The sequence below is a fragment of the Pelobates fuscus genome, chromosome 9 (genome assembly GCF_036172605.1).
Source record: "Pelobates fuscus isolate aPelFus1 chromosome 9, aPelFus1.pri, whole genome shotgun sequence".
Lineage (NCBI taxonomy): Eukaryota > Metazoa > Chordata > Amphibia > Anura > Pelobatidae > Pelobates > Pelobates fuscus.
In genome coordinates, this window is record NC_086325.1 from 160523686 (window position 1) to 160543179 (window position 19494).

The 19494-nt window shown below is 42.0% G+C and overlaps 1 protein-coding gene across 4 annotated transcripts in view; it reads right to left on the reverse strand.

The window, feature by feature from the left end:
• The window catches only part of KCNT1 (potassium sodium-activated channel subfamily T member 1), a 257835-nt gene that overhangs the window by 33320 nt on the left and 205021 nt on the right, over nucleotides 1–19494 (reverse strand). For all 4 annotated transcript variants that reach the window (XM_063432887.1, XM_063432889.1, XM_063432890.1 and 1 more), the window contains 7 exons: nucleotides 14143–14307; nucleotides 12800–12936; nucleotides 11884–11947; nucleotides 11429–11537; nucleotides 4920–5028; nucleotides 4040–4189; nucleotides 3149–3378 (listed from right to left, as the gene is read on the reverse strand). In XM_063432887.1, coding sequence (XP_063288957.1) covers nucleotides 3149–3378; nucleotides 4040–4189; nucleotides 4920–5028; nucleotides 11429–11537; nucleotides 11884–11947; nucleotides 12800–12936; nucleotides 14143–14307 — 964 coding nt within the window. The remainder of the gene's footprint in view (nucleotides 1–3148; nucleotides 3379–4039; nucleotides 4190–4919; nucleotides 5029–11428; nucleotides 11538–11883; nucleotides 11948–12799; nucleotides 12937–14142; nucleotides 14308–19494) is intronic.

The following is a 19494-nucleotide window of genomic DNA, read 5'->3' on the forward strand; positions in this document are numbered from 1 at the left end:
TATTGATAAGCCTTCTATGTGCAACAGTGTCAAAAGCCTTACTGAAATCTAGGTAAGCAATGTCTACTGCCCCACCCTGATCTATAATTTTAGTCTACCCAACCAAAAAAATCAATAAGATTAGTTTGGCATGATCTCCCTGAAGTAAACCCATGTTGTCTCTGATCTTGAAATCCATGTGTTTTTAGATGTTCAACAATCCTATCCTTTAACATGGTTTCCATCACTTTCCCCACTACTGAAGTAAGGCTTACTGGCCTATAGTTGCCTGACTCCTCCCTACTACCTTTCTTGTGAATTGGCACAACATTCGCCAACTTCCAATCTTCTGGGACTACTCCTGTTAACAATGATTGGTTAAATAAATCTGTTAATGGTCGTGCTAGTACACCACTAAGCTCTATTAATACATTTGGGTGTATTCCATCACGTCCCATTCCCTTATTTGTCTTTACTTTTGACAGTTGAAATAGAACCTCTTCCTCTGTAAACTCACATGTAACAAAGGACTAATTTTTCCTTTTTCCTAACTAAGGCCTTTCCTTCATTTTCATCTGTAAATACTGAACAAAAATATTCATTGAGGCAGTCAGCTAGACCTTTATCCTCTTCTATATACCTTCCTTCTTTTGTTTTTTAATCTAACTAATCCTTGTTTTACTTTCCTTTTCTCATTTATGTATCTAAAAAATGTTTTGTCCCCTTTTTTTTGACTGACTGTGCTATTTTCTCTTCTGTGTGTGATTTGGAAGCTCTTATAAATTACTTAGCCTCTTTCTGCCTAATCATATAGATCATTCTGTCTTCCTCACTCTGTTTTTTTTTATAATTACTAAATGCTAACTTTTATTTTTTTACAATTTTGGCCACATCTGCGGAGTACCACAGTGGTTTCTTGATTGTTTCGCTTTTACTGACACGTCTAATGCAATTTTAAATAATCCCATTTCTCTTGGACTCCATTTAAATTGCTCCAGTCTGATAATGATTCCTTTACACATATTCTAATTTTAGAAAAGTCTGTTGTTCTAAAGTCTAAAACTTTGTTTTTGTGTGGTGTTACTCAGTCACTGTTCTTATATTAAACCACACTGACTGATGATCACTGGATCCTAAACTTTTACCTACAGTAATATCTGATACCAAATCTCCGTTTGCTAACACTAAATCTAGTATGGTCTCCTTATGAGTTGATTCCTCAACAAGTTGTTTTAGAGACAATCCCAGTAGGGAGTTTAGAATGTGTGTGCTCCTGGCACAAGCAGCTATTTTGGTTTTCCAGTTCACATCAGGAAGATTAAAGTCACCCATGATGATAACTCCCTCCTTCATTGTCATTTTAGCTATTTCCTCAACTAGTAGATTACTTAACTCTTCTATTTGTCCTGGGGGCCTATAAATCACACCTACACAAGTTACTGTGTGATTACCAAATTCTAACGTAACCCAAACAGGCTCTATGTTCACCTCACTAACTTTTATTAGGCTAGATTTTATGCTATCCTTCACATACAGGGCCACCCCTCCCCCTTTCTTGCCTTCCCCGTCTTTTCTATATAAAGAGTACCTTGGTATTGCTATGTCCCAGTCATTTTTTTTTTTTATACCATGTCTCAGTAACCGGGACTAAATATACATTATCAGTTGCCATTATTGCCACAAGTTCATGGATCTTATTCCTTAAACTGCGACCATTTGTAGACATGACTCTAAGCTTATCATTTTTTAACACACAATTCTTTTGGGGGGCAATTGGATTGAAGTTTTATCATCCTTTTGCCCCCTCCCCTCCTAGTTTAAATACATCCTAGCAAAACCTCTGAACTGCTCACTGAGAACATTTGTTCCCTTTTGAGAAAGATGCAAACCATCCTTTTTGTACAGTTTATTTCCATTCCACACAGTGCTACCATGAGAAATGAAGCCAAATCCTTGCTCCCGACACCATTCACCAAGCCATAAGTTAAAGTCCCTAATACGCATCCGCCTGTCATTCTGAGTGTTATGCATAGGCAGAACTTCAGAGAATGACAATGTGGAAGCAACCTGCCGTAAATCATTGGCAAAAACACAAAAAACTTCCTTTACCTCTGAAACCTCATTGCAAGCCAAGTCATTTGTCCCTAGATGGACAAGTACATCCAATTCCCCTTCCTGCTTTGCTCGCTTAACAATAGTACAAATACGTCTCCTGTCTCTGTGAGCAGTAGCTCCAGGAAGACATCTCACAACACCACTATTGTCCAGCACCACAATTCTTATGATAGAATCCCCCAACAACAACTGATTTCTATTAGGCCTCACCGTAGTCTGCAAGTCTGTCTCAATAACACCACTACACTTGGTGCCTGAGCCTGTCTCCACAACACCACTACACTTGGTGCCTGAGCCTGTCTCCACAACATCACTACACTTGGTGCCTGAGCCGGTCTCCACAACATCACTAGACTCGGTGCCTGAGCCTGTCTCAACAACACCACTACACTCTGTAGTGTACATTACATTGTTTTAACCTGTTAAGGACCAAAAACACATGCCTGACATTTCATTTAGATGGGCTCCCTAAAACACCAACCTACTAGATCGGATAGTTTTAGTGATGGTTTAGTAATGCGGAAGTTTAAAATTCCCCATGATCAAGGCTGCTGAAGAGTCCTTTTTTTTGCCAAACCACTCCCAAACCGTTTGACATTAAACTGGGGAATGACACTCGTAGACTCCCAGCACCATGATCTGTAGTAGCTGTGGTACTTAGAAGATCCATTTAACGGCCAGTAATAGTGGTCAACATCAGACTACCTCTGGAATATGTTATCCTTTGCACTCAGAGCCAAATAATATCCTAGCTAAATTATTTAGCACTGTGTAGATTGCAACAAGATTAAAATGTAACACTGTTGGCATACATCGAGAAACCTGAATTTAAGTGAAATAGTATCCCTTCAGTCCATTTGACAATTAACGGGAGCCTGTTAGGCTAAAAAAGTTGGGCGAAGACCGGAAGCACCTTTTTAATAATGCCATTGTTTATATCAAACTATTGTGATAGATTTCCTTTAATAAAGATGTGTCAATATGTACTTAAAGAAAGCAACCTTAGACTTCCATTACATGATAAAGGACAGAAAGTGATTTTCTAAATAATTACCCATGCTGGCAATGATGCTGTGTACGGGCAGTCGGGATGGCCCGTCATACAGTCCCCGGCCTTTCCTTTTCTGCTTTTCCTCCTGCTTAAAGATGAAAGCTGAATTTTCCTCCTTGGTGATATTAATGTAGAAACAGGTGTCGGATCCCGCCATGATGTGTCTGGGACCCGGATTCAATAATATGCTCTTATTGTCTTCTCTCTTAACGCCGATCAAACACACTCCGTATCTACAACACACCCACAGAGGAGACAAACGGACAACATATTAACACAGACATTCTCCTTGCAGAAGAGAAGGGAATTCATGCAGAGGGTTTTTTATTAGAGGTTATTTATTTATTTTTTTAGCTTTTATTTTTTTTTAAATATCTGATTAAGTGAAAAAAGCCAAAATAAACTCCAACGCTTTGATTTTAGAGTCTTTTTCCCGGCTCTATTAAATGTGAGTGGGCACACTAAAAGCCTTTGTATCATTTTAATTTCCTTCATACTGTATTATTCATACTATCTGCACTATTGTATGTCTTTTTTTTCCCTTTTTGGTATACATGTGTCATTTGCCAATTAAAAAGACTACACAGAAAGGGTATTATATTAATTATAAATACCATATTCATAGGGTTGTTTTGTGGTTGTCGCATATTGCTTGATTAATTTGCACATGAAATATTGAGAGATTTTAGTTGCAGTTTCTTTTTGGGTCATATGATAAGCATTTTTGCAATTTAAAAGGATTATGCACTTTAGCATTGGAACGGTTTACACTATTGCAAGTATTATAGCACTTTCCTAGGGTTACTCTAAGAGTAAAAAAACAATTCTAATTAAACAGTAAACCAATAAGCAAACAAGGTTTAACAGTTAAAGGTTATGGGTATCTGTCCTTACTTTTTGTGTGCATGGAAGGCTGCGTAAGTAAAACTCTTCCCTTCGTACTCCATGAAGAATTTGCTGTCCGCCATTCGGATATGATAAACCTCATTACCAGAACAGCGCCCGTACATCCTCTGCCACTGCTCCGGCGACTGCTGGCCTTCCCTACAAGCACGGGGGTGAGATTAAATTCTGGAGGCTTGATTCCACTTCAAACAGAGCTGCCATCAGAAACGTCTCCATACTATTGTACAGAACTCTAAACACTGTCTGTGCCCTGTATGGGACTGTCCAGCTAGGCCAAGATTAAACTGATTGGCAGATGCTGTGACATGGGCTGTGCCAACCTAGAAAGTTATGGTGGGGAAAAATTGTGATTGAAAACCCCTTCCACCTGAAGTCACTGTATAGGGAATACATTGTTAAACACAGATCTGGACACCAGTCAAGCCATAAGACTTGTTACTACTGTAAGGGATTCTGGGTGGGCGTATGCAAATTAATTCAATAAAGAATCACAAAGAATCAAGTTATATTATAGATACTTGAATTACAATGAAATGTATTGACAGAATAATGAATAGCTTGCAGGACATAAAAGACTCGGACCACATACACTAATTTTATATATATTTATATAAACACACACACACATACACACATACACACACACACACACACACGCACACCCACACACACAGGTCGTGCATCCATCTATAACCATAACGATGTCTGCCGAGCTTTCTTTCATGTTAGGGGCATCTATTATAGAAATCCAGATCAGTAGCGGCATTAAGTGCTTTTTAATTGAACGCTTTCTCTGTTCAGTTCGGATTAGTGCAGAGAAGCCTGACATGTCTAGTGCAGTGTTACGCTGTATACACGGTATACTTACTGCCCCCTAGAGGTATGTACTAGAAGTGTGATGAGCGTTGAGGTTGCCGGGCACACACAATTCAAAGCCAGCATGGCGTATTTAAACTCTTCTTCACAAACCACGTGATCTGTAACAGACAGGTTTCACACAGTTGTTATTTTTACAGAACACAGTGCTGACTTTATTTGGGAAGGGCATTAAAGATCAGGTATACAAACTCATCAAGATTAAACCGGCATGTTTCTTATTCTGGTTATTATTCAAAATGAATCGGTCTATACATTAACCCTTTCCTTACGTGGCCCAGTAGATATAGACACAGATGGAAGGGTTAATGTATAGACAGTTAGTGGATAGGTCGAGACAAAGATGAAAGGGTTGATGTATAGACAATCAGTAGATGGGTATAGACACACAGATGGAAGGGTTAATGTATAGACAGTCGGGGGATGGGTATAGACACACAGATGGAAGGGTTAATGTATAGACAGTCGGGGGTATAGACACATAGATGGAAGGGTTAATGTATAGACAGTCGGGGGATGGGTATAGACACATAGATGGAAGGGTTAATGTATAGACAGTCGGGGGATGGGTATAGACACACAGATGGAAGGGTTAATGTATAGACAGTCGGGGGATGGGTATAGACACACAGATGGAAGGGTTAATGTATAGACAGTCGGGGGATGGGTATAGACACATAGATGGAAGGGTTAATGTATAGACAGTCGGGGGATGGGTATAGACACATAGATGGAAGGGTTAATGTATAGACAGTCGGGGGATGGGTATAGACACACAGATGGAAGGGTTAATGTATAGACAGTCGGGGGATGGGTATAGACACACAGATGGAAGGGTTAATGTATAGACAGTCGGGGGATGGGTATAGACACATAGATGGAAGGGTTAATGTATAGACAGTCGGAGGATGGGTATAGACACACAGATGGAAGGGTTAATGTATAGACAGTCGGGGGATGGGTATAGACACACAGATGGAAGGGTTAATGTATAGACAGACGGAGGATGGGTATAGACACACAGATGGAAGGGTTAATGTATAGACAGTCGGGGGATGGGTATAGACACACAGATGGAAGGGTTAATGTATAGACAGTCGGGGGATGGGTATAGACACATAGATGGAAGGGTTAATGTATAGACAGTCGGGGGATGGGTATAGACACACAGATGGAAGGGTTAATGTATAGACAGTCGGGGGATGGGTATAGACACACAGATGGAAGGGTTAATGTATAGACAGTCGGGGGATGGGTATAGACACACAGATGGAAGGGTTAATGTATAGACAGTCGGGGGATGGGTATAGACACATAGATGGAAGGGTTAATGTATAGACAGTCGGGGGATGGGTATAGACACATAGATGGAAGGGTTAATGTATAGACAGTCGGGGGATGGGTATAGACACACAGATGGAAGGGTTAATGTATAGACAGTCGGGGGATGGGTATAGACACACAGATGGAAGGGTTAATGTATAGACAGTCGGGGGATGGGTATAGACACATAGATGGAAGGGTTAAAGTATAGACAGTCGGGGGATGGGTATAGACACACAGATGGAAGGGTTAATGTATAGACAGTCGGGGGATGGGTATAGACACACAGATGGAAGGGTTAATGTATAGACAGTCAGTGGATGGGTATAGACACACAGATGGAAGGGTTAATGTATAGACAGTCGGGGGATGGGTATAGACACTCAGATGGAAGGGTTAATGTATAGACAGTCGGGGGATGGGTATAGACACACAGATGGAAGGGTTAATGTATAGACAGTCGGGGGATGGGTATAGACACATAGATGGAAGGGTTAATGTATAGACAGTCGGGGGATGGGTATAGACACACAGATGGAAGGGTTAATGTATAGACAGTCGGGGGATGGGTATAGACACACAGATGGAAGGGTTAATGTATAGACAGTCGGGGGATGGGTATAGACACACAGATGGAAGGGTTAATGTATAGACAGTCGGGGGATGGGTATAGACACATAGATGGAAGGGTTAATGTATAGACAGTCGGGGGATGGGTATAGACACACAGATGGAAGGGTTAATGTATAGACAGTCGGGGGATGGGTATAGACACATAGATGGAAGGGTTAATGTATAGACAGTCGGGGGATGGGTATAGACACACAGATGGAAGGGTTAATGTATAGACAGTCGGGGGATGGGTATAGACACATAGATGGAAGGGTTAATGTATAGACAGTCGGGGGATGGGTATAGACACACAGATGGAAGGGTTAATGTATAGACAGTCGGGGGATGGGTATAGACACACAGATGGAAGGGTTAATGTATAGACAGTCGGGGGATGGGTATAGACACACAGATGGAAGGGTTAATGTATAGACAGTCGGGGGATGGGTATAGACACATAGATGGAAGGGTTAATGTATAGACAGTCGGGGGATGGGTATAGACACACAGATGGAAGGGTTAATGTATAGACAGTCAGTGGATGGGTATAGACACACAGATGGAAGGGTTAATGTATAGACAGTCGGGGGATGGGTATAGACACTCAGATGGAAGGGTTAATGTATAGACAGTCGGGGGATGGGTATAGACACACAGATGGAAGGGTTAATGTATAGACAGTCAGTGGATGGGTATAGACACACAGATGGAAGGGTTAATGTATAGACAGTCGGGGGATGGGTATAGACACTCAGATGGAAGGGTTAATGTATAGACAGTCAGTGGATGGGTATAGACACACAGATGGAAGGGTTAATGTATAGACAGTCGGGGGATGGGTATAGACACACAGATGGAAGGGTTAATGTATAGACAGTCGGGGGATGGGTATAGACACATAGATGGAAGGGTTAATGTATAGACAGTCGGGGGATGGGTATAGACACATAGATGGAAGGGTTAATGTATAGACAGTCGGGGGATGGGTATAGACACACAGATGGAAGGGTTAATGTATAGACAGTCGGGGGATGGGTATAGACACACAGATGGAAGAGTTAATGTATAGACAGTCGGGGGATGGGTATAGACACACAGATGGAAGGGTTAATGTATAGACAGTCGGGGGATGGGTATAGACACACAGATGGAAGGGTTAATGTATAGACAGTCGGGGGATGGGTATAGACACATAGATGGAAGGGTTAATGTATAGACAGTCGGGGGATGGGTATAGACACACAGATGGAAGGGTTAATGTATAGACAGTCGGGGGATGGGTATAGACACACAGATGGAAGGGTTAATGTATAGACAGTCGGGGGATGGGTATAGACACACAGATGGAAGGGTTAATGTATAGACAGTCGGGGGATGGGTATAGACACATAGATGGAAGGGTTAATGTATAGACAGTCGGGGGATGGGTATAGACACACAGATGGAAGGGTTAATGTATAGACAGTCGGGGGATGGGTATAGACACATAGATGGAAGGGTTAATGTATAGACAGTCGGGGGATGGGTATAGACACATAGATGGAAGGGTTAATGTATAGACAGTCGGGGGATGGGTATAGACACACAGATGGAAGGGTTAATGTATAGACAGTCGGGGGATGGGTATAGACACATAGATGGAAGGGTTAATGTATAGACAGTCGGGGGATGGGTATAGACACACAGATGGAAGGGTTAATGTATAGACAGTCGGGGGATGGGTATAGACACACAGATGGAAGGGTTAATGTATAGACAGTCGGGGGATGGGTATAGACACATAGATGAAAGGGTTAATGTATAGACAGTCGGGGGATGGGTATAGACACACAGATGGAAGGGTTAATGTATAGACAGTCGGGGGATGGGTATAGACACACAGATGGAAGGGTTAATGTATAGACAGTCGGGGGATGGGTATAGACACATAGATGGAAGGGTTAATGTATAGACAGTCGGGGATGGGTATAGACACACAGATGGAAGGGTTAATGTATAGACAGTCGGGGGATGGGTATAGACACATAGATGGAAGGGTTAATGTATAGACAGTCGGGGGATGGGTATAGACACACAGATGGAAGGGTTAATGTATAGACAGACGGAGGATGGGTATAGACACATAGATGGAAGGGTTAATGTATAGACAGTCGGGGGATGGGTATAGACACACAGATGGAAGGGTTAATGTATAGACAGACGGAGGATGGGTATAGACACACAGATGGAAGGGTTAATGTATAGACAGACGGAGGATGGGTATAGACACATAGAAGGAAGGGTTAATGTATAGACAGACGGAGGATGGGTAAAGACACATAGATGGAAGGGTTAATGTATAGACAGTCGGGGGATGGGTATAGACACATAGATGGAAGGGTTAATGTATAGACAGTCGGGGGATGGGTATAGACACATAGATGGAAGGGTTAATGTATAAATAGTCAGGGGTATAGACACATAGAAGGAAGGGTTAATGTATAGACAGTCGGGGGATGGGTATAGACACACAGATGGAAGGGTTAATGTATAGACAGTCGGGGGATGGGTATAGACACACAGATGGAAGGGTTAATGTATAGACAGACGGAGGATGGGTATAGACACACAGATGGAAGGGTTAATGTATAGACAGACGGAGGATGGGTATAGACACATAGAAGGAAGGGTTAATGTATAGACAGACGGAGGATGGGTAAAGACACATAGATGGAAGGGTTAATGTATAGACAGTCGGGGGATGGGTATAGACACATAGATGGAAGGGTTAATGTATAGACAGTCGGGGGATGGGTATAGACACATAGATGGAAGGGTTAATGTATAGACAGTCGGGGGATGGGTATAGACACATAGATGGAAGGGTTAATGTATAAATAGTCAGGGGTATAGACACATAGAAGGAAGGGTTAATGTATAGACAGTCGGGGGATGGGTATAGACACATAGAAGGAAGGGTTAATGTATAGACAGTCGGGGGATGGGTATAGACACATAGAAGGAAGGGTTAATGTATAGACAGTCGGGGGATGGGTATAGACACACAGATGGAAGGGTTAATGTATAGACAGTCGGGGGATGGGTATAGACACATAGATGGAAGGGTTAATGTATAGACAGTCGGGGGATGGGTATAGACACACAGATGGAAGGGTTAATGTATAGACAGACGGAGGATGGGTATAGACACATAGATGGAAGGGTTAATGTATAGACAGTCGGGGGATGGGTATAGACACACAGATGGAAGGGTTAATGTATAGACAGTCGGGGGATGGGTATAGACACATAGATGGAAGGGTTAATGTATAGACAGTCGGGGGATGGGTATAGACACACAGATGGAAGGGTTAATGTATAGACAGACGGAGGATGGGTATAGACACATAGATGGAAGGGTTAATGTATAGACAGTCGGGGGATGGGTATAGACACACAGATGGAAGGGTTAATGTATAGACAGACGGAGGATGGGTATAGACACATAGAAGGAAGGGTTAATGTATAGACAGACGGAGGATGGGTAAAGACACATAGATGGAAGGGTTAATGTATAGACAGTCGGGGGATGGGTATAGACACATAGATGGAAGGGTTAATGTATAGACAGTCGGGGGATGGGTATAGACACATAGATGGAAGGGTTAATGTATAGACAGTCGGGGGATGGGTATAGACACATAGATGGAAGGGTTAATGTATAAATAGTCAGGGGTATAGACACATAGAAGGAAGGGTTAATGTATAGACAGTCGGGGGATGGGTATAGACACATAGAAGGAAGGGTTAATGTATAGACAGTCGGAGGATGGGTATAGACACATAGAAGGAAGGGTTAATGTATAGACAGTCGGGGGTATAGACACATAGATGGAAGGGTTAATGTATAGACAGTCGGAGGATGGGTATAGACACATAGAAGGAAGGGTTAATGTATAGACAGTCGGGGATGGGTATAGACACATAGAAGGAAGGGTTAATGTATAGACAGACGGAGGATGGGTATAGACACATAGATGGAAGGGTTAATGTATAAACAGTCGGGGGTATAGACACATAGATGGAAGGGTTAATGTATAGACAGTCGGGGGATGGGTATAGACACATAGATGGAAGGGTTAATGTATAGACAGTCGGGGAATGGGTATAGACACCTAGAAGGAAGGGTTAATGTATAGACAGTCGGAGGATGGGTATAGACACATAGATGGAAGGGTTAATGTATAGACAGTCGGGGGATGGGTATAGACACCTAGAAGGAAGGGTTAATGTATAGACAGTCGGGGGATGGGTATAAACACAGATGGAAGGGTAAATGTATAGATGGGGGGATGGGTATAGACACAGATGGAATGGTAAATGTATAGATGGGGGGATGGGTATAGACACACAGATGGACGGGTTATGGATAGATAGAAATACAGACACTTGGAATTAGTATAAAGATAGATGGTGTTATATACGTAGACAATCCGGATACTGTATCCACAAAGCCGGACAATAAAATAAAACTGTCTGTCACTAGGAGTCATGTGATCTCTCTTGTTTTCGCAACACGAGTCTCACCTGCAAATTTCACGTGGAACTTATTTTCCGGTTTCAGAATCTGGACATACAGGGGGCAGTTGGGCGCAAAGTCTTTCACAGCCCAGGCTCTCAAAATAGTCTGATGGTCCTAATGGAAACAGAGTTATTAGGATGGTTCGATTGATGGTGCGTGTTATCGCAGAGAGAACAGGGGGGAGTTTGTATTCATCGTGCTACGCATGATGTGCTTCTGCTATGTACCAATTGGACACAAGCATTCGCCATTAAACACTATAGTAATATATTAACCCTTCAGTGCCAGAAAGGTGGTCTTCTCTCCTAAATTAAACCCTGGCTTAAATGTAATTCAAAACAAGCTATTCTCCCGTTCTATAGAATGTGTATTTGTAGAGATTAGAGGAGTAATTTCTATCTCACAGTCTGCCACTGGCGGACATTACAACATGGGAGGAGGGTATATTGAGTGTTCTTACAGCTGCCGTGCGATCCACCTCGTTGCGGCTACTGAGGATAAAACAGGCCTCGGCGTCATCCATTCTGTAACACAAGAAGCAGGTTTAACTGGCTGTTAGAAAGGTGGTATTATATTCTGCCCAGGGTCGTGTTTATCATAAAGAACAAAGCACGCTAGGCAGCCGTCTAGTCCCCATTTATTCAGGGGACCTGAAGAAACATATTGAGGTGGCTACATGCCAATACCACCAAGTACCAGTCCATCCAAGCCCCATCCACAACACCTACTTTATATTATCCCATATTTTATTGAAGGAGCAGATCAGTCTGTAGAATTAGTGCCTATGGGCGACTGTTTCCTGCTCCTTTACTGGATTCCTTTCACCATGGTGGTGATTTGGGGGTTTCATAAAAATAACAGCTTGTAAAATTGTATATATATATTTGTCATTTGATTTTCTGCTGAAACTCATGGCTATTTTTTACCAATATCTTACTTTTGAAATGACAAGTTATCATGTCAATCCTCAGGGATAATCAGTTCTCATTTTTCTGGGTTCTTGTTTTTAAGGCCTGTACATTGATCAGCCAAAACCACTAACCATTAAAACTACTGACATGTGAAGGGAATTACATTAATTATATTGCAACAATGGCACCTCTCAAGATGAGGGATAGATTAGGTCAGTTCTTGAATTTCATGTGTTGGAAGCAGTAAAAATTGGCAACCAAAAATGATCTGAGTGCCTTTGACTTGGGTCCACTACCCCCGTGTATTGGTTCGATAGTGGTTTGTGCCTCCGAAATGTCCTTCTGAAAATCTGCCTGGGTTGGAGGGTCTTGAATCAGCATGTATCCCTTCAATTTAAGAAAATCACGTTCTTGACAAAGATCTTTAAATACGGTTAAGGTTACACTGTCCAAACCAACCCTTACTTTGCTCTCATGAGATCTTGATCTTTCAGGGCAGAACCTTGGAGATAGATAACGCGTTGAGACCACAGTGGGATCTGAAGGACACGTCGAACTTGAATGTCCATTTCGGTGGGACAAAGAATCACCACGTAGTAATCCTGAAACAAGACATTGTTTAACCTTGGGTGATAGGACTAGGTTTTGGATGCACCACAAATAATGGGAAAAGGAAATCGGAGATCATTACTAAACACTTTGATGGGGTCAATCAACAGTTCAATAGTTCAGAAAGGGTCAGCTATTGATAGGAAGAGAGTGTCAGTTGACGCCCTCAGCTTCTCAGTAGCTCCCCATTCATAAAGTAGCTTGAGAAACGATTTTCAAAAGCCATTTCCGATGAAGTTGTTATGGTGCCCGTAGTGTTCCTAAGGTTTAATTCCTTCACTCATATTGGCCAGCTGCACTAAACGTAAGGGTTTTAAGCATTAAATAGAATGACTGGTCTATCTTTCTCATTAAAATTAAAGTGTTGATTCACTGACTATCTTGTCAAGTAGTGAGTTGTTGGTACACTGGCTACATTATCCACTACAGTGGGCATGGTCAGAAAGGGAATTTCAAATTGTACACTATAGCAATCAAAATGGAAGCGTATACAACTTGGCAAATTTTTAGAATTAGTTTATTTTGGCCTAAAATGTTACATTTCCATTGAATTCTCGACAATTCACATTATCGTAAATAATCCTCAACATCTCTCAAAACTATGACTGCAATTTCTTCCTCGCATTTTTCCTGGATTTTTGGTGTTAAAAGCAAGTATCATTTTCTGTAAGCTCAGAGCTCAGAGCTGTAAGAAAATTTGAAGATTGTTTATCCATCAATTTTATATTTGTGCCCAATTGTATCTGCCTGTTCATTACTACATTGTCACAGTGAGCAAATGTCATGGAATTTGCATGGGAAAATACATTGCTCGAGCGAATATACTCTAAATCACATGTGAAGTCCAAAAATTCCATTCTTGAGACATTTATAAGAATGTTAGTGTCACGGTAGTGTATCAGGCTGTCATAAAAGGAGATTGGGTGATGCTGGAAGCAGGAATGTCCTGACAGAGGGAAACTCCTGCCTATATCTAAGCTTGACTTAATGAAGGCTCAGACAGGAGCCAAAACGTTGTCTCCACTTCCTTGTTTCAAATAAAAAGACTGCATTTAGATGAAACCTCGGGTGTGCCTGGATATTTCTTTTTCTTCCATTTCATATTTTCAGGGATTGGCAGTCCCTTTCTGGAGCACCCTGCAGGAAGCATTTCCCCATTTTTAGTGTGTGCATTTTTTGCAAACATATATCTAAGTCACCTGCAGCCTGGGGTGTGCATAGAATTCATTGAGAAAGTCCATGAGAAGATCGATTTTCAGAGAGCTGACACAGAGGACCACGTGCTTCTCAGTTTGGGCTCGATGGCGGCTATAATTTCCTCCAGATTTCTGACGTTCCATCCACAGATAAACCAGTTCTTCAAACTGAAACACAACAAGGGATTTGTTAAGAGCGTGATAAGAGCATATGCTCTGGGCAGATTTTATAATAAATAAACAAACAGAAAAGTGAATGCAAAAGAGAGATTTAAACAAAGCTCAAAAGATCATACACAATTCTTTACTTACTCAGAAGGGGCTTATTTATTAATACAGAAATTGTGGAGAATTTGTTTTACCAGGAAGTCCCTTGCTCCATCATCTCTGTAAACATTTATCGAGTTATAAATTAGTATACGTAAAAACAAATAAATAAAATCATCCTTACCTCGTAGTACCGAGTCCACCAACAAGATTAGCCTCGCCTCAATGGACGGAGCGTAAGAGACTTTTCAAATAGTAACATGCGCCCGCTGCATCCAGGTTACACAAGGAGCTACGCCGACTGCACAAGCCATTACAAAATAGGCCAAGCACGTGCCTGTTAATATGGTAACAGGCGTGCTCTGTATCCCATCGCTGTCAGTCAGAGGCAGCTATCATAGGTGCCTCTTCTACAGCGAGGCAGTGCCCATCTGTATTGAATAAAGCACAGCCCCCCTGTGGTGTGGCAGCCCCAGGGGCACCTAATAAAATAGTTACTATTGGCCCACCCTGTAGTTATTCCCCCCCCAGTAAACGGGATCTATTGTCTCCCCCCCCATGCCCTGCGAGTGGGCTCCATTAAAATAAACAGGGAGACCTAGTGACCCATTTAGCCTCCACCCATTGGCAGTAGTTTGGGGCCCTAAATAACAAGGGGTGGACTTATTGTCCCCACCAACCCCCACAAATATACTTGTGACGTATGAAAACTTAAAACTAAATGCAGAAATTCACACCGCTGTAGTCTTGCCTTGAAACAGAGTGCCTCTATCTTGGCTCCCTGTCAATCATTGCTATAATCTCTGCTTGTTTCTGTTACTTCTGAACATACTAAGGAGTTGGAGAAACAGAAAGAATGTGCAATAAAATGTTCATTATTCACATTAAAAACGTTCCCCGAGTGTCCATCCTAATGAAATGTGCTGTGCATATTTGGGAATAAATATTAGAATTTCAAACAGGCCTCCCAACCATCCCTACTAATGACTAAATTTAGGATCCTGTCCAACCGTCCTGGGTTTCTTACAGGGTGTCCTGCCTTTGGGACACTAAGGAGCTGCCCCCAAAAAGCATAGCGTGAGTGCAGCATTAGACATGTTTGTGCTATGCTCAGGGCATTAGGACGATGCATAGAGCAACGAAACAGCCCTCCATGCATGGTTCATCCTCAGTGGGCCGTCATGTGTCATTGGCAGGTGGCCTGGCGTGCATTCATGTCAGACGGACCTACAAATTCTCCATTGGACTTGCTGCCATTCCTTGCAGGTCCATCCTCTTTGAGTGGCGATTCACATAACTGGCTGGTTCCCTATTATCCTGCCAACCTGCGTTTTGACTCATGGGATGCTGATGTTGGGGGCTAGGATTTCAAATGTGGTTTTATCTGAACAAGCTGACTACCAAGTATAAATCGACTGAAATGTAAAAAACCTGAACAGATTATTCCACGGTGAGTCCTTTCTGAATGAATGATACGCTAGGTCCAAACCATTGTTTCTGCCTTTGGTGGGTCTCAGTGAGGTGCCTGAGCAAGGGTGTCTACATCTGGATTACCCTTTGGACCAAGGATTGTGGACTACATCTACCATAATGCTCTTACAAATAATTCTGGCAAACCATCAGGGGAAATGCACACCTGCTTTAGACTTCAGACAGTGGTTTAGAGAAGATTAAGAATACATTTTATCTGCTATACAAAAATAAAGCTTACTTTTAACCAACTCTAGATCACATCAACAACGAGCTATTGCAAAAATCAATAGCCGTTAAAACAATTCCAACACTCCTGATGAACTGTATAATTTTAATATTTTTTTTAGTTGTAAGGAAGATACATAAATAACCCTCTAAGCTTACAATTTTACACAAGTCTTTCAAATGCCGAGTTACGAGATTGCAAAACAAGATCGTTCCTGTGGATTTGGCATCTGCATCATTTTGTTACCAGGGAGAGATATCATCAAGTAGACGTGTTTCACGCTCGGTCATGCTTCAATGAACTGGATACTTCCAGAACCTGCGATGATGGCAGTGATGGTCTATCTCTTTCCGTCTCAGAGGACAGATAGAATCCCCCACGATGCTACAGGATTTGGCACCAAGCAGACGGTATAAAAAAAACCTGCGGCCACGGAACCGATATACGGTAAAAGCTCCTGTTTAAACCTCAGATGAGAGCTTACCTTGATCCAAGATGTTTTTAAGAAGGATCAGGTAAAGGGATTTGAAAAAACGACTTGATAAAAAAATGTGAGGAGTGCATTGTAGGACTCACAATTCTTCTAGAGTGGAAAAGTCTCACACTATGATTAAGCGCCTTATTGAGTATTGTAGTATTTGTGGATAAGCATTCCTACTGCCTAACACGGTCAATGTTATTTAATAAAGTGAGAATTCAAAAATGAATTTCAAATTCTAAGCATAGTGGACAGAATGTTTTTCCCCATTTTGGTTACTTTGGCCATCAAGTTGAAATGCTTGAGTTTTTAATTTAGGAATATAAAAAACAAAAAACACAGTTTACAATCAAAGCATGTCTGGAATATTTCTCTTAGAGCAGTTGTAAGGCCATCCTTACTGAGCAGTTTACTTTAAAACCATCCCATTTATTAACCGGTGTCCTTTCACTCGGCGGCTAGCTCTGATTACTCTAATTATATGTCACTTTCATCCTGTTCCTGTGCCTCTATATCATAAAACTAATTTCACGTGCACTCGTACATTATGGATGCGTCTCAATTAACATTATCATTTAGAAAACAGTCTGTCCTGTACTTCAGAGCCGTTTCATGATTTTAATTTGCCAAATAACATGATTTTAGATTCTGGTTTCTGACAGTTGGCTAATTATACTGTAGTCAAATCCTGTTCGTGCCATAACTTTTCTGTCCTTCCGAAAATCTCGTGACTACATTTCAACAAAATGTATATAATTATTGCAACCCCTTTCATCCATTTTTCGATGAAGCACTTAGGCCCCTAAGGAGAAGAGATGAGATGACCCTTGTGTTTCACCCCTCGTGAGTTTCTTAGAACCCCCCTTGTGTATCTCTTACTTCCCCCAGCCTCTTTGTGTGTCTTTATTCCCACCAGCCCCTTTCTGTGTCGCTTTCTTTCCACCAGCCCCTTTCTGTAGCTCTGTCCCCTCAGTCCATTTTGTATGTCCCTCCCACGAGGACCCTTTGTGTGTATTTTTCTTCCCTCCAGCCCCTTTGTGTGTCTCTTTCTGCCCCCAAGCCCCTTAGTGTGTCTTTCTTCCCCCCAGCCCCTTTGTGTGTCTCTTTCTGCCCCCAAGCCCCTTTGTGTGTCTATTTTGTTCCCCCAGCCCCTTTCTGTAGCTCTCACCCCTCAGCCTGTTGTGTATGTCCCTCCCTCGCCAGGGCCCTTTGTGTGTCTTTCCTCACATGGCATGTATACATAGATACACAGACACACAACCATACAGGCACACAATGCTTACAAAAAAATTGCTAAAAACAAACAACTATAGTGCATTCCCCCTCCCGGAGGTCAGGTGGGACAGGAGCTGTAGCTTGCACCCAGTAAAGTCGACCAGCCTCAGATGATAATGTCAGGGGGAGTCTGGGAGAAGAGCAGTGGAAGTCACACCATCCTTCTGACATCATCACCTGAGGCCAGCTGACTTCACTGGCTGCTGTGTGCTGGCTGCAGGGACAGTGAGGTGATTTCAATAATTCGAGCCAGAGGCAGAAGATTCAGATTTTTGCGCCACCCTTCCCTGGTGCCCTAAGGCAGCCGTCTGGGCCACTTTTTGGACGCGCCAGCCCTGCCTGCAATGTACCTTTAAGCATCTCTAAAGTTTACCATTAAAAAGAAAAAAATGCCAATTCTAGCCGGCTTGTGATGTTCAATGGAAATCTTAAGAGTTCAGTTATAAATTTTGAAGGATGATGGTTTATCGTTAGAAAAGCCCATTGTTTCTGCTGGAGGAAACACAACTCTGCACTTCTTCCAATCTGATGATCTGGTCATATTATATGTGAGTGTCATTAAATTATCAATATTTCAGAAACCCCATGTATTATCTCTGTAAGAACGATTTCAATCACTCTCCTGCAGCCGGCTTGCTACCAAGCCTTGTTGAAGCATGAAAAATGACATTTTAAATCTTTAGCTGAATTTAAAATACAATGCAGCCCAGCAGCCCTGACTTTGCTACCGAACGATGCATATTTCATGATGAGTGAAACTGCTCTCTCTTCTCATTGCCATTATATATATTTTTAATTTTTAGCAGGGATCGACAATTTTAACTCTGCAATTATTTGAAATCTGATAGAATTACCAATGTTCTGCAGCAATAGCCGCTGCAGAGTGATACAAAGGCTTCTTGTGGAAGAGGGTATTTGGACCCACAAACATATTCTACATGCACCCCACTTTCCAAAAACCATTATAACGAGATTCTATAAATAAAACCGCCATAACATCAAAGCAAGCCCAGGCATTTGTAATGGTGTTGCAAGTTGCGCTTGTCGCTTTTCAAAAATGCATCATGCATGGCAGCAAATACATACTTCCCAAGTGTCTCTATTTAGGAGGGTCAGTCCCTATTTTGGGTCTAAATCCATCTGTCCCTCTTTTCTATCCTAATGTCTCTCTTCTAGGAGCTCCATATTGTTGGTGTGTCTGAGTCTATAACAGAGCTCCACAGCAATAATACTCCCAGTAATGTGTCTGAATGTATAACAGAGCTCCACAGCAATAATACTCCCAGTAATGTGTCTGAATGTATAACAGAGCTCCACAGCAATAATACTCCCAGTAATGTGTCTGCGTGTATAACAGAGCTCCACAGCAATAATACTCCCAGTAATGTGTCTGAGTGTATAACAGAGCTCCACAGCAATAATACTCCCAGTAATGTGTCTGAGTGTATAACAGAGCTCCACAGCAATAATACTCCCAGTAATGTGTCTGCGTGTATAACAGAGCTCCACAGCAGTAATACTCCCAGTAATGTGTCTGAGTGTATAACAGAGCCCCACAGCAGTAATACTCCTAGTAATGTGTCTGAGTGTATAACAGCGCTCCACAGCAATAATACTCCCAGTAATGTGTCTGAGT